Source organism: Punica granatum, chromosome 1 (genome assembly GCF_007655135.1).
Source record: "Punica granatum isolate Tunisia-2019 chromosome 1, ASM765513v2, whole genome shotgun sequence".
Classification (NCBI taxonomy): Eukaryota; Viridiplantae; Streptophyta; class Magnoliopsida; order Myrtales; family Lythraceae; genus Punica; species Punica granatum.
In genome coordinates this window covers 54,627,334-54,641,130 of record NC_045127.1, presented here as the reverse complement: position 1 = coordinate 54,641,130, position 13,797 = coordinate 54,627,334, and the positions used below count along the sequence as shown (strand labels likewise).

The 13,797-nt window shown below is 39.0% G+C and overlaps 2 protein-coding genes across 13 annotated transcripts; one reads left to right on the top strand and one right to left on the bottom strand.

Annotated features, from left to right (window-relative positions):
- The first annotated feature begins 4,487 nt into the window (after positions 1–4,487).
- On the top strand, positions 4,488–10,367 carry LOC116208805 (transcription factor TGA2). Of its 12 annotated transcripts, none has more exons than XM_031542437.1 (13): positions 4,488–4,716; positions 4,841–4,921; positions 5,886–6,005; positions 6,465–6,547; positions 6,698–6,774; positions 6,897–7,040; positions 7,173–7,247; positions 7,340–7,399; positions 7,632–7,709; positions 7,814–7,865; positions 8,631–8,902; positions 9,384–9,632; positions 9,936–10,367. In XM_031542437.1, the coding sequence occupies exons 6-13, from the start codon at positions 6,978–6,980 to the stop codon at positions 10,080–10,082; spliced, it is 996 nt and encodes a 331-aa protein (XP_031398297.1). In that variant the 5' UTR covers positions 4,488–4,716; positions 4,841–4,921; positions 5,886–6,005; positions 6,465–6,547; positions 6,698–6,774; positions 6,897–6,977; the 3' UTR covers positions 10,083–10,367. The 12 variants fall into 12 exon arrangements, with proteins under 12 accessions (XP_031398297.1, XP_031398289.1, XP_031398228.1 ...); XM_031542429.1 differs by having other exon boundaries at positions 6,465–6,557; XM_031542368.1 differs by having other exon boundaries at positions 6,457–6,557.
- Positions 10,368–10,604: 237 nt separating this feature from the next.
- On the bottom strand, positions 10,605–13,468 carry LOC116208883 (peptidyl-prolyl cis-trans isomerase CYP22). Its single transcript, XM_031542452.1, has 7 exons — positions 13,231–13,468; positions 13,053–13,076; positions 12,674–12,761; positions 12,142–12,234; positions 11,529–11,561; positions 11,122–11,178; positions 10,605–11,015 (listed from the first exon to the last, which is right to left on the bottom strand). Exons 1-7 carry the CDS (start codon positions 13,398–13,400, stop codon positions 10,905–10,907), a joined length of 576 nt encoding a protein of 191 aa, XP_031398312.1. The 5' UTR covers positions 13,401–13,468; the 3' UTR covers positions 10,605–10,904.
- Positions 13,469–13,797: the final 329 nt, after the last annotated feature.

Here is a 13,797-nt window from a genome sequence, read left to right as displayed (position 1 = left end):
TCCTTCCTAGGTTTCTAAAATCATCCTAATTAAGATCCCAATTACTTACACGATAAAAAAAACCCCAAAAGATCTAATTTTAGGTGATGTCCGCACTTTACGCACTAATATATTTCATTTATCAATTCTTTTATGATGAAATATAGATAATCGATACGCATATTGCTATATTGCACTGTTCTATTTATATGTGCGGTATGCATCACCCGTGCCAATATCAACATTAACATGATGTAGGTGCAAATTTGGTATGTTATAAGTATCAGGTTCCGCGAATTAGATAGTTTGATTGATTGATATTGAGTTGAGAGGCGGTTAATTGAATTCGGTCTTTGGGTTGAATTGGAGGAAAGAAAGAATCAATCATCGATCAAATGTTAATTTAAGTAATTATTGACGCTTGGGGATAACGCACGTGCGCAGACTCCGGAGACTGACTGGAAAATCAAAAGTGCTTGGGGTCAATGAGTGCAGCCATATAGGGTCGTGCGTGGATGGGATTGGCCAGTGAGGAGACTTGAGCCTGGGGGGCTTCGATATTTTATAGGGTTTTGGTCCAATGTTGATCCTTAGTGTCCTCGTCAGAAAGTCGAAGATATTTTACATATCAAATGCAGACACATATATATATATATATATTGCATCCACTACTATAATATTATCCCCATGTTGTTTTTATATGCATGGTGTTATTGATTATTTGAATTATTAATAATAAATTTGTAAAGGTGTAAACTAGCACACGTATGCACAAATAGCAATCTTATTACGTCCGTCCGTCCCTCAGAGAAAATTTCAGAATTAACATATGATATATATGTGTATATACATATATATATATATATATATATATAAAGGATGGTTGACCTAAGGGACATGTTCTTCCCTGTTCCAGTTTTCAAGGAGTAATATGATCTATGCATTTTCATAAGATATATATTATTAGTTGATGATTGGGATCGGTTATGATTATTATGCATATGTATGTATATATATACAGGCGATGTAGATTATATGGTAATCTTACGGTTGTTGTATAAATAATGAGATTGGCATACAATTTTATATCAATAAATATTTGCTTTTATCTTATACTATTAATTAAGTAAAAGTTCGATTTTATCCATTTGATATCCTATCAACTTCTCAATTCTATTCCACGTGTTCAATCATTATTATTCTTTTATTTCTTTTTCAAATTTTATCTCCAATACTTTACTTTTTATTTTTAGGATAAATTACAAAAAAAAACTCAAGTTTTATAAAATATCTCAGTTTTGTCCTAAATTTTGTTTTGTAACAAAAAACCATAAGTTTTCTAAAATGTCTCAAAAATGACCTTCGTTATAATTTCTGTCAATTTTTGCCTACGTGTGACCTACGTGGACTGTTAAAGGGACCCATCATCAGCAGTAAAAATTGACGGAAGTTATAACGGAGGTCATTATTGAGACATTTTAGAAAACTTATGGTTTTTTTATTACAAAACAAAATTTAAGACAAAACTGAGACTTTTTATAAAATTTGGGTTTTTTTTTTATAATTTGCCCTTATTTTTATCACCGTTAATTTTTTCCCTCTTTTAAATCAATACATCAACCTACGTATATATATTTAAAAAAGAGCATTATAGTTACCGCGCTGTACATTCGGATAGAATGTAGTTGTCTTGTATGCAAGAGAATATTTCCCTGATTTTTTTTGCTAGATAAGAAAAAAATCAATGTATTTTTCGAAGTTTTCATTTTCATATTTGGATTCATAATGATAGAACTTTTGATAAGAGAGGCTGCCTAATTTGGCATAGAGGCCAGTCTTGTAGAAGAGAGGTCTAAAACTATATATATAATAAGTCGTCATTAGTTATTTCTTGAAAATATTTAGATAATTTTTTCCCTCTCTGATATTGGTAAAATAAAATAGATGCCTCCGAGAAACCGAGCAAACTAGGTATATGTGTACATATACTCGATCGAGATGACAGATCGAAATGCTATCCACAAGTTCATTATTGTTCCACGAGTATGAACAGAGAAGCTTTATTGTTTTTTTTCTATATATTACGTTATTTCACGGGAAAAAATTAAAAAAGAAATCACAAATTTATATGAGATTTGGATCCAACAACCTACAAGCTTAAGTTTTTGAGTTACGGATTGGCTCAAGTTTGTGTAGGTTCAAGTGGATATTTTATATGGTATCAGAGTGGATTATGCTTCCGCACACTCGTATGGACTCATACCACGCCATATTCAGTTTCGAGGCAATCGAGAGTGTGCTTCATATTACTCGGGCCCAATAGTGGCACGGTCCAGTTCCGAAATAAGTAAATGTGCACCTCTAGTTAGGCTCGAATGTAGAGCTCGAGGCTAGTTTGATATTTGTTCCCCCTTGCACGAGCACGGAAGATGATGCCCGGCTCGTGATCGGTTGTTAAGTGCGAGTGTTTAAGGGCACGTGGCATGTGTTGGACCACACGTTGCCACGTGAGAGCGGGTGTTGAGATACGTTATCCCACATGAAAAAATTGAGAAATAAACCACAAGCTTATATGAGATTTGACTCTAACAACCTACAAGCTTAAGTTTTTGAGTTGCATATTAGTTTAACTCTGTGCGGGTCTAAGTAAGTATTTTACATATTGATAAGCACGAGCATAATGAATGTTGAACCTAGAAGCTTACATATAAGTTGTACAGGTGGCGAAGTCAGAGCACGCAATTATCACACATACAACCTTATTATCAAACTCCTAATCACTCAACGGATGCTATTGCAAATAATTGCCACTTTTTTTTTTTTTTAAATACTGTGTCCAAGTTTGTGCAAGAAAAGATAAAGATATTATAACTGACTTGGTTGCAAATTAAATTTCCAGCGAGGGTATTTTACATGTATGAAGCACTTTGTGATAAAATATTAATATTATTATTGCCGCAGAAAGAAGGCAGTTAAATTATCTAATCTGAATTAGTTAGATAGCCGAGATGCGCATCTACATCTACATCTAGAAGACAAAATGAATACATGAAAAAGTCATCTAGAAGTTTTGAATGCTAAGAAAGACAAGGAAAAAAAAGGAGGGTGGGGCTGCTAATGGCAACATCATCTTTGACAAAAAGCCATACCCATGTTTGCTTCATTTACACATAAAACCTGCAAGTAGGGATCCCACGGCATTCAATATCCACATCCACAGTCACAACTCTATGGCTAATTGTCTATGGCATCGACGGGAAAGAAGGTGGGTTCCCCCTTAACTTCATTGCATGCAACTTGCGAGTTCGACATGGACTACATGATTTAAAGTCCGACGGGGACCGCATCGATGCTTCCTCCCTGCATCGTTAGAGAAAGGAAACGAGGACTGTGATGCAAACGTGTTGCGTCAGCCGATAAAATATCAACACGTCATATCCGGTTGGATCCGTACGAGAGTTGGCCTTTGGTACGTGTGGATAAAATCAAGAATGGTGTTCTCAACCGAGGTGACAATGATATATGGCATCAGAAGGGGAAGGCTTAGAGGGGCAGCGCCGGATCGTTGTTTAGTTCTAACTAATGACTAATATTACGTTAAAAGCTTATGATTTCACCCGGTTTTTTCGAGTACCGGTGATTTGATTTCCTTGGATTCTTAGTGTACGGTCCAATTCCCGAATCGATTGGCCGAGAATGACTTCCGTTGACTTTGCAAGTCATTGCCCTTAAATTTTGGGCCAGGCTTTGTCGTAATTACGGGCTCACCAAGTTGGCCCATTTGAGTTCCTTGTTTTCTCCACGGCCCACTTTTAACGGGCTTTCAAACGTTTTCGGTCAATTTGTATGCCTATCCACGTGGAAAAATCACGGGTAGGTTCCACGTCTGGGACTGGTGGAACCGACCGCAGAGGGACCAAGCCCAGGCTCTTGCACCCGATCACCCAGAGCGGGCGAGATTGGCTGGTATTGCTTCCGTGTCTGTATCCCTGCCTGCCAGAGTCACAGAGCAGACCAAAAAAAAAAAAAAGTTTCTTTACAGATAAAAAAAAGGAAAACAGAGTTTTTTTTTTCTTTTTAAAACTATAAAAGGGAAGATAATTCTAATAAAATACAAATATTAGACGTAAATGAAGAAAGAGAGTGGGAGTGTAGTCGCGTTACGATTACTAAATATGGAATGCTCAAGTTCTGTTGTATCATATTTTGTTGAGCTCGAGCTTGGCTCGTGATACGATTAAGCTACTCGAGCCGGGCAGCTGCATTAATGCATGCAAAGTTGAGCTCGAATAGGGTCGATCAAAGCTCGAGAAAAGGGAAGGCATTGGTCCTTGGAAAGTGGAAGATCTCTAGGCAGCAATAGCGGCAAAATAGATTAATTAATTATAATTAGTTAATTAATTAATTAATTAATTATTGAAAAAGGAGTGAAGAAAGGAAAGGAAAGGAAAGGAAAGGAAAAGAAAAAGGAAAGGAGCGGAAGACCGTCCTGTCCAATACAAGAGATCGGGATGAGCCAAATGTCGTCGTCGACGCCGTCACACTCACTCTGTCTCTCTTCCTCTCCTCCATTTTCTCTCACTTTAATATATATACTATTTCGATGATAATCATATCGTAAATAAATAATTATAATCCTCCCATTAAAATAAAGCATTATCATCATCATCATTGTCATCATCTAATGGTCACTACCCCAGGTGGGTCGGTTTGCTCATTGCCTCGCTGTGCCGTTGGGTAATTTTTTTTTTCTTCTTTTTTTCCCCCCTTTCCCTCTTTGAGTTTGATTCGTATTCAGGGCCGTTTCTTGTGATTTTTCACTCTGAGTCGGAGTGAAGTGGCTGAATTTGAGCGTTGACAGGTGAAATTTCGCATTTTGACTTGTGGGTGTTCTTCTTCTGGGCTCAATTCTGTGTGCAGGAGCTGAGTTTTGGCCTTCTTGGTATGTTTTCTTGGTTGATGTGAAGTTCTGAGCTTTGAGCTACTTCGCAGAGTATAGGCATGATGAATATAGTCTCTCGTTCGTTGCTGGGTTTCTTGATTTCCAGTTTATCAGCTCAGTTTCATCTTCTGGGCAGGGCAGTGATCTAGTGTATGAGTGATTTGTTCTCGAGCTGATTCGATTTGTCAGATCCTTTGCCCTCTGTTTCCAATTCAACCGATAGTTACTCTTGACCAGTTGCAAGCTCATTTGAAAATGGGTAGATATTAATGTGCCTGTGTGTGATATCAGAATGGGCATTTATTGCAGAAAGTGCTTGCTACTCTATTAATCTCGGTTTGTAGGGTTTTTCCAATTAAGATCACACTGTTGCTGACAGATTTGGTCTAGAAGTCTGTATATGTAGCGTTGAGCCGGTAAACTCGTTTTGCTTACGATTGATATAGCTGGTGTTTACATTCATGAGGTGCTGTATCTAGTGATTGGTACATGTAGTTAGTTATAATCAGGGCTGGAACTGGGGTTTGTTGAGGGGCCAAAACTTACTAAAACTTTGGAAGAAATGAAGTCGAGGACACTGGCGCACTAAGTTTTTTGAATATCTAAATGTTGGGATATTGTGACTTCGCCTATGTTTCTCACTTAGTTTGATTTCTTCGGGACTGCAGTCGGTCTTTTGGCATATGGAATTCGTTGGCTTGGTTTATATGATTAACGTAGAGGGACTTTCAGTTTCAAGTTTCAAATTTATCGGAGAGTTTTACAAGAAGTCCAGAAGGAATAGATATAAGGAGACCGGAACATTAGAGTTGTTAAGATAACTGAATGTTTGGAGCGCGTGAACTTTCCTATGTGGATCACCTATTTGGTATTTTATTTTATTTTATTTCCCCCCTCCACGGCTTCATCACGATCTTTGACCACAGTTTAGGTTTGTTAACTTTTTCAGGATTGATTGTTGTAGGGACAGTAGTGCAATGGTGACCTATGATTTGTAGAGCATTAAGGACATCGCAGAAAATGAGAAGGGCTCTCTGAACGGGATGCCGAGTTTTGATTCTCATTTGCCTCTTTCCGATACAAAGTAAGCTTTTTACCAGCTCCTCATTTAGTTTTCTTACCATCTCTTTATTTCCAAATTGTTGGCAGCTTTAAATTTCTCCCATCTACATATGATATCTCCGCTAAACAAGAGCAAGTGCCTGAATGACAAAACAGAGATAACTGATCCCAAGAATCCAGAATTAGGACTGAGCAAAGATTTATGTTCTTTTGGACAATATTTAAGATGATTCCAGTTGTTACAATGAGAACTTTCTGAAAGTCATTCGTAGTAACAAGTGGGAAGTAGTCTATATGATGAAGGCACTTACAATGAAGTGGACGACGCTACTCTTATAGATGGATTTTTGAAAATATGACGGATTTATTTGTGGAATTGAGCGGCAAAGACCGAAATACTGGTTCATCCCAACATGCTATGGCGATATTGATCATACCCATTCAAAATTTTTAATGGAGGCTGATTTTTCCAGTTCTGCAGAAAGCACAATACAACCTCACTGCATTTCTGATTTTGGGGAAAGAGATCAGTCTGCTGGACTCCCCTTGCAAAATTCTGTCAACGTGAGTGGAAGTAAGTTCTATTTGAGATGAAACAGCTGCTTGACAAACCTTTATTCAAGTAACATGTTGACATTTCTCGTTGATTTATGCAGTACTTACAAACCTCTATATGCTCCCCTTCCTTGTTTATACTAATAGATGGGCATGCAGGTACTCGATATAACTCAGCCACGCAAAACATCCAAGCTTCTGTTTCAGATCCTGTTCATACTGCAAATTTAAAGAAGGTTGAAGCATTTCATCAAGTTTATTCTGTTATTCGCCTCAGATCTTCTAATATATGCTTCCTATCCACTTTTAGTGGTGTCACTTTTAATAATAGTACTATTCTCCTTATGTGGAATCGCAGTGTTCGCAATCGCAGAAGGGTCAGTCATTGAATCTGGTCTCTATCCCCCGCAGTAACATAGAGAACTGGGGCGAGTCCAACATGGCCGATGCTAGTCCAAGGACTGATATTTCCACCGATGATACAGATGACAAGAATCAGCGGGCGAGTCTCTTTTGTCCCTCTCACACTTTATGTTGAAATTTATTTCAAGAGATTTGTCATATAATGATTATGAATCCACATCAGAATTCTGAGTTGCTTCCTAAAGTCAATGTTTTATCTCTATGTGTACAGTTTGAAAGAGGTAAAGCCATTACAGTCGGTGCTTCTGACTCCAGTGATAGATCAAAGGACAAGACAGATCAGAAGGTCATATACATCGGGAGATTTTCTTTTAAGTTTGTTCATTTATGCCCCAGTACTTACATCTTATGAATCATTCCCTTGATCTCAATGTGCAGACTCTTCGTAGGCTTGCTCAAAACCGCGAGGCAGCTCGGAAAAGCCGCCTGAGGAAGAAGGTATACTTGCTTTATTAAAGTTACCTGTAAAGTCTCCTTTTTTTCTCATTTTAATGTGGTTCATTTTTGTGATGACAATGCTGAAGCTAACTCCAAAGCTTGCCATGATTCCATATTTTAGACTCCATGACTACACACTTTTTCTTCTTCTTCTTCTCCTTTACAGTTGTGGCTGCTAATACTCCTTTGTGTTAGAACTAATTATTAAAGCTTATCTTCGACTTTTGGAAAGGCCTATGTGCAACAACTAGAGAGCAGCCGCTTGAAACTAACCCAACTTGAGCAGGAACTCCAGCGAGCGAGACAGCAGGCGAGATTTACCTCCTTGTTACATTTGCTAACTACCACTGTGTTTCGCTTTGTCTTCTGAATCATTTCTTATGTAGGTTTTATCTCTTCATTTCTTTCATGCAGGGGATATTTATTTCAAGCTCGGGAGACCAAGCTCATGCTATTGGTGGAAATGGTATGCTTCTTCGCACATTTTTGAGCCACAAAAATCAAAGTACAAAGTTTCACCAAAAAAATAAGAGAGTGCAAAGAGGAAGCTAAAAAGCAATTTATGAGATTGCTAAGACTTTTCTGACCATCATTTTCCACTTATACTTGTCGGTTGGAGATGAGACTTTGTTATTTCTCTCGTCATAGCTCGGTTTGGGGTCGTAAAAGCCTGAAGAGAAGTAATCATGTGGGGTATACCCGGTATAGTCTACTCTCATGTTGAGCTTTTGTAAGCAACCGTGAAGCATAAGCCTTTTTGAAATTGTTGCACCCTAGGGCCCACTGAGATTGGAGAATTTGAACTGGGTACTCAGATATCTGAGATGAGTTGGGTGATCGGGAAAACTGTGGAAATACCTTTGAAATAACAGGAAAGTTAGGTACTCAAATAAAAGTGTGTTCTTCATTGTTTGATTTCTGATTTTGGAACTTTGTGCATCTTCTTTATTTATTGTTAATGTATATCTTTTTCCTTTTCTTTTGGTTTTGTTAAATCGCTTTTGATATGCAAGCACTAATTGGTTGCAAGGCAAAATACCAAAATATGCAGCATTTATATAAAAACAGTTAATTGATCCGCAAGGTGTCAGTTCTGTCTGCGAAATTTATCCCACAGTAACTGAAAAATTTGTTACGGGACAATAGTTGAGGATCAGTCATCTTTGAAATGCCCTCAATTGGCCTGAGAATTTAATATTCTTTTCTCTCCCCTCCCTTCTTCTTCATGCAGGAGCCATGGCATTTGATGCAGAATATGCACGGTGGTTGGAAGACCAGAACAAGAAAATAAACGAACTTAGGTCTGCAGTGACTGCCCATGCGAGCGACACAGAACTCCGCATCATAGTTGATGGAGTCACCGCACACTACGATGAGATTTTCAGGCTCAAGGGTAATGCAGCAAAGAACGATGTCTTCCACCTATTGTCAGGAATGTGGAAAACACCCGCTGAGAGGTGCTTTCTTTGGCTCGGTGGTTTCCGTCCATCTGAACTTCTCAAGGTTAGTCTCTCCACTCGATTTGTTTATCGGGTGGATCCCAGTATATATTCATGCTTAAACCATTTACCCGATATGGACTAAAGTTTTGGAAGAGTTGAGAATTGTGATTTAGGTGCCATTTGAATGCTGTAGCCTTAACCTCATTGCTTCTGGAGATTATTTGTCTGCTAGCTGAATAGCTGAATATGTACAAATAGTTTAGTTGCCTGTCCACCCTCGGTTTCTTTAATTGTGTAAAAATGTCAGCGAATAACAACTCTGGGCACAAAATGAGACTCCAGTCGAGTTTGTACTACTGGGGAGTGTTAAATTTGGGTTCTTCCTTGTGTCTAATCAGTCGGTTACTATTTTTGGTGTTATCTTTCTGCTCTATATAGAGAAGCTGTTTCTGTTGTTGTAGGTTTGAGTTGTTTCCGTCGATATGAACGATTTCATTTCTTTTTTCTTCAAATGGAAGATTCTTAATTACTTGATCTTGCAGCTTCTTGTCAATCAATTGGAGCCTCTAACAGAGCAGCAGGTTGTTAGTATCAGAAACTTGCAGCAATCATCTCAGCAGGCAGAGGACGCGCTTTCTCAGGGCATGGAAGCACTGCAGCAATCCCTAGCCGAGACACTGTCCAATGGGTCCCTTGGAAATTCGGGCTCGTCCGGGAATGTGGCAAATTACATGGGTCAGATGGCAATGGCCATGGGAAAGCTCGGGACTCTCGAGGGTTTTATTCGCCAAGTAAGTTTTAAGTCCTCGAATCTTCCTGCTTAATTTGTCTGCTACTTACTCTACTGCGAAAGAATCTTCATCATGAGCTCCACGTCTCCTATATTCCATAATAGCATGTCTCCTTTATTCCGCACTCGAGGTTTATCGGATAGCATGGCACCTTTTGTAATAATCTTGAATTATCGATTTTGCACATCTGCTGTGAGAGGACTGGAACTTGTACAATAGTTCTCTTTTCTTTCTCCTATAAATTATATGTTGCATCAATCTGAATATGGCTTTAAAAGAGTTGTTTGTATGCTCGGTAATCAGGCCGATAACTTGCGGCAGCAAACACTGCAACAAATGCATCGAACATTGACAACCCGCCAATCAGCTCGCGCGATCCTAGCAATACACGATTATTTCTTCCGACTCCGAGCCCTCAGTGCCCTCTGGCTCGCTCGCCCAAGAGAGTGAAGGAACATTGTTAGGCCGGTCTTGGTTCCAAGGTGTACATTTTTACTAATTTCTTTACGCAGGTAAATGTGAGAAGCGGATGGAGATCTTTTAGAACTGTTGGATTGGATGTCTACTCTGTCATCTTTCGCAGTTTTACTGCCTTCCATAATTTCGTAACAATCTTATCCTAGTCTCAATGAAAGTCCGGAGTTTGTAACTGTTACTAGTGTTGTGCTGTTATTCATTAGATTGTTGCATGCATGCTGTCCTCTCTTCCATTAATCACATAAACGAAATTGGCAACTTTTATTTCTTCTTTTGCTTTGGAATGAATCCAAAAAATATTGGACCAGTTTGATTTTAAGGCTTTCTTCGATTTCCCATGCCTCCGCAAACCCTTTTCCCGCTCTTTCAATTTCAGTCATCGATGCCTAGTTAGGTCCAAGAACAAAAGCAAAATGGAATTGAATCTGCCATATTGAGATCATTCATCTGCGAGGAAATATATACTCCGTAGATAGCTTACTTTCCATTCTCTCATACCAAACAAAACAGAAAAGACAGACAGAAATGCATTAATAGGACAAGCCAGGTACATCACTAGCCATATTATCCCCATCATCGTGAGGGTTGACTTTGAAAGTCAATTCTGAAGAGTAAGCGCACACCGCCATTTCTGCGGTCCATTCTAAGCATAAATGCTACGAATACAATGTTCTAATACCCAATTTCTACCGTGGTCCCCATTTCATGAGACCGCTTCTCCATAGGACTTTAAGCAGATATAATACTATTCTCATGGACAAAAGATGGAGAGAGGTAAGTACTAAATACAGATCCTCACATTTCTCCACATTCAGATATGACACATGGCAGTTTCGGTCTGTTGTTAGGTCCGGTCGCCACGTTCTCGATCTTTCTGACCACCAAAAGACTGTCTCCGAGCACTCTCTACGTTCAATAACAACAAAGGGTAACTGAGTCATGTGAAAAGCGCGAAACAAGCATTTCTTTTATGAAGAAAGATTTCTAATCAGCTTTTGACAATGATCATTACCCCAAATACGACGTGCTTGTTGTCGAGCCAGTCACACTTTGCGCAAGTTATGAAGAACTGCAGCGAAGGGAAGCAAATATCATGTAAGTTAACAATGGTTGGAACTTATAGACGAGCTTTGAAGGGGACATCTTCATATCGAGAAATATAAAAATAGCATACAAAAAGCAGGATTGCGAATTTGTGACAAAATCCAAAGTTGTCACAGGATGAATTGAATATTATATTTTCTGGATAAATCAGATAAAACTTATATGCCACTGAATATTGCCCAATATTTCTTACAATAGAACATGAATTCATAATCAAACAACCACATCATCTTTGAAGGACGCGAGGGTGATGTTAAATATGATGTTGGATCCAATATAGTTTCTTTCTGACCAACAAAGCTAGGGGAAACATACCTGACAACCGTTAGTATTTGGTCCACTATTTGCCTGCAAAGAAAGGGAAGAAGAACTGGCCATCAGTACTCCATCAAAGAATGAAACACGTTACTTGGTGCCAAGCTACAATATACCAATTCAAGAAGGCCCATTTGAACTGTATAATTCACTATACCAACAACTGACAATTTCAGCTATCTTGGAAGGCCTTTTACATTGAGTCGCTCCATATACTCAAACAGGAATGGAGATAAGTATGATTTCGTAGGTTGGAGTCCCACCTAGTGACAGAACTCTTATTCCTGTGGGTTTTGTAGTTGCAAATAACTCATATACACAACCTTACACAAGTCAAAACCTCTCCAGTACAGCACATAAACGATACTCGTTCAGTATTACATTAAGAGACTATACAACAGTGATGATGCAAAGACCGTCTTTCATAAGATATCCCCCCAAAGGGAGGAATCAACACTCCAGAGTGCAATTAATAATCCAGAGGAATAGAGAGTCTAGTGAATAAAAGAAAACGAAGACTTTGGTCTTCCAAGAAAAGGATCACACCCTGCAGTGCACTGAAGGAAAGCAAGATAACAGAGCACATCTCCGCAACAAAAAAAAGAAACCATACCATCGACAATAGACCTGGACCAGTATGTTTAGCAATGAAATTCTCATCCTCAAACTTATGTCCATATATAGAGATGCATCCGCTTCCATCGCCCTAGAAACAAAAGATTTCAAGCTTTTGCAATTATACAAGGAGAGATCAAAAGTTTATTGTCAATAACTCAATTAAAATCAATCGATGCAGTGGTAATCCCTATAAGGCTAGTGGATTTATTGCCTTAAAGAGAATTATTCACATAGGATTAGGCGCCATAATCATGAAATTCATAAATACACACACACACACACACACACACACACACACATATTCAAGAGCCAGAATAATCTCCTACTGATAGTCTTGAAAGAATGGTCTTCCGCACTATGTTGTGATTAGGAAAAGAAGGCGACTGGTGCTGCAGTTAATCTTCTGTCCCAGCAATATAGATTAATGTTTAAAGCTTTCACAGGTACTCAACAGCACCCAATTGTCAAAAGTCCTCGAAACTATCCTAGAGGAGGCCTATAATAGGAGTTTCAGTTAAAAGACCAACCTTTAAAAAATCTCCAGCTTGAATCATGAAATCCTTGATCACCCTATGGAAGTGGCACCCCTTGTACCCAACAGGCAACCCAGCTTTTCTGCAAAATTTATCCAATAAGAAATAGGGAGAGATGGAATAAGGTCTAGGCCGAGAAAGATATTGCATTAAAATGGTGGAATCAAACTATACATTGTATAAGCCACCTAAAACTATCTATCCCACAGAACCGTGCCACTAAATATCGATAACCGGCCACACTAGTCTAAAAAGAAGTCAACTTTCACATCAAGTCAGTGCCGGTAGGAATTGAAACTAACAACAAGAAGTCGATTTTCTATTCATATGTAGCAAAATTTGATCGTGCTGTGCAGTTGCGGATTCCACTTACCGGTGCTCGCCAGTGCAAAATTGCCTGCAAAAACCAAGCGATTGCTGCTTCAGAGATAAGAACCAAAATAAGTAAGATAGTTCGCCATTTGCATACAGGAGCTTCGAGAGTGTTCCCGGAGGGAAAAGGCGAAGAGAAAGGAAGAAGAGAGAGAGAGAGAGAGAGAGAGGAGTATGACCTGAAGTTCTCAGCAGTTTTGGGAGCAATATCGGCGAAGAGCTCCATCTTGATTCTGCCTGCGGGGATGGTGCCGATGGTTATGTCGAAGAAGACGACGGGGTTCTTAGGGTTCGGTGGCCGAACGTGCCACTCGACTCCTCCTCCTCCTCCATTGCCAGTTGACGCCATAGCTCTCCTCTGCTGCTGCTCGCTCGCTCTCCCTCTGTGTCTACTCGGAGGAGAGAGAGGCTTCCTCTTGCTTGAGATCTACGATGGGCCTTTTAATGGTGTGAGATGGGCTTTGCCTTTGGCCCAAAATTAAGGGCATATTTTTATTATGGTCCTAAGAAGAAATACATATAGAATTTGATCCCTCAATTGTCTCTTTTCCCAATTATGGTCTTTCTTAAAATCTAGATCTTTTATTTTGGCCTGTCTTACATCTTACATAATTTTGTATTGCCATTATTGCTTTCTCAATCTCATTATGAATTCAATTATGAGGCTTGGAGTTTTTGATATTTGACGTTCTCAACATGACCCAATCCTTTTTTATAAATAATAATGGTATGTATCTCACGGTAAC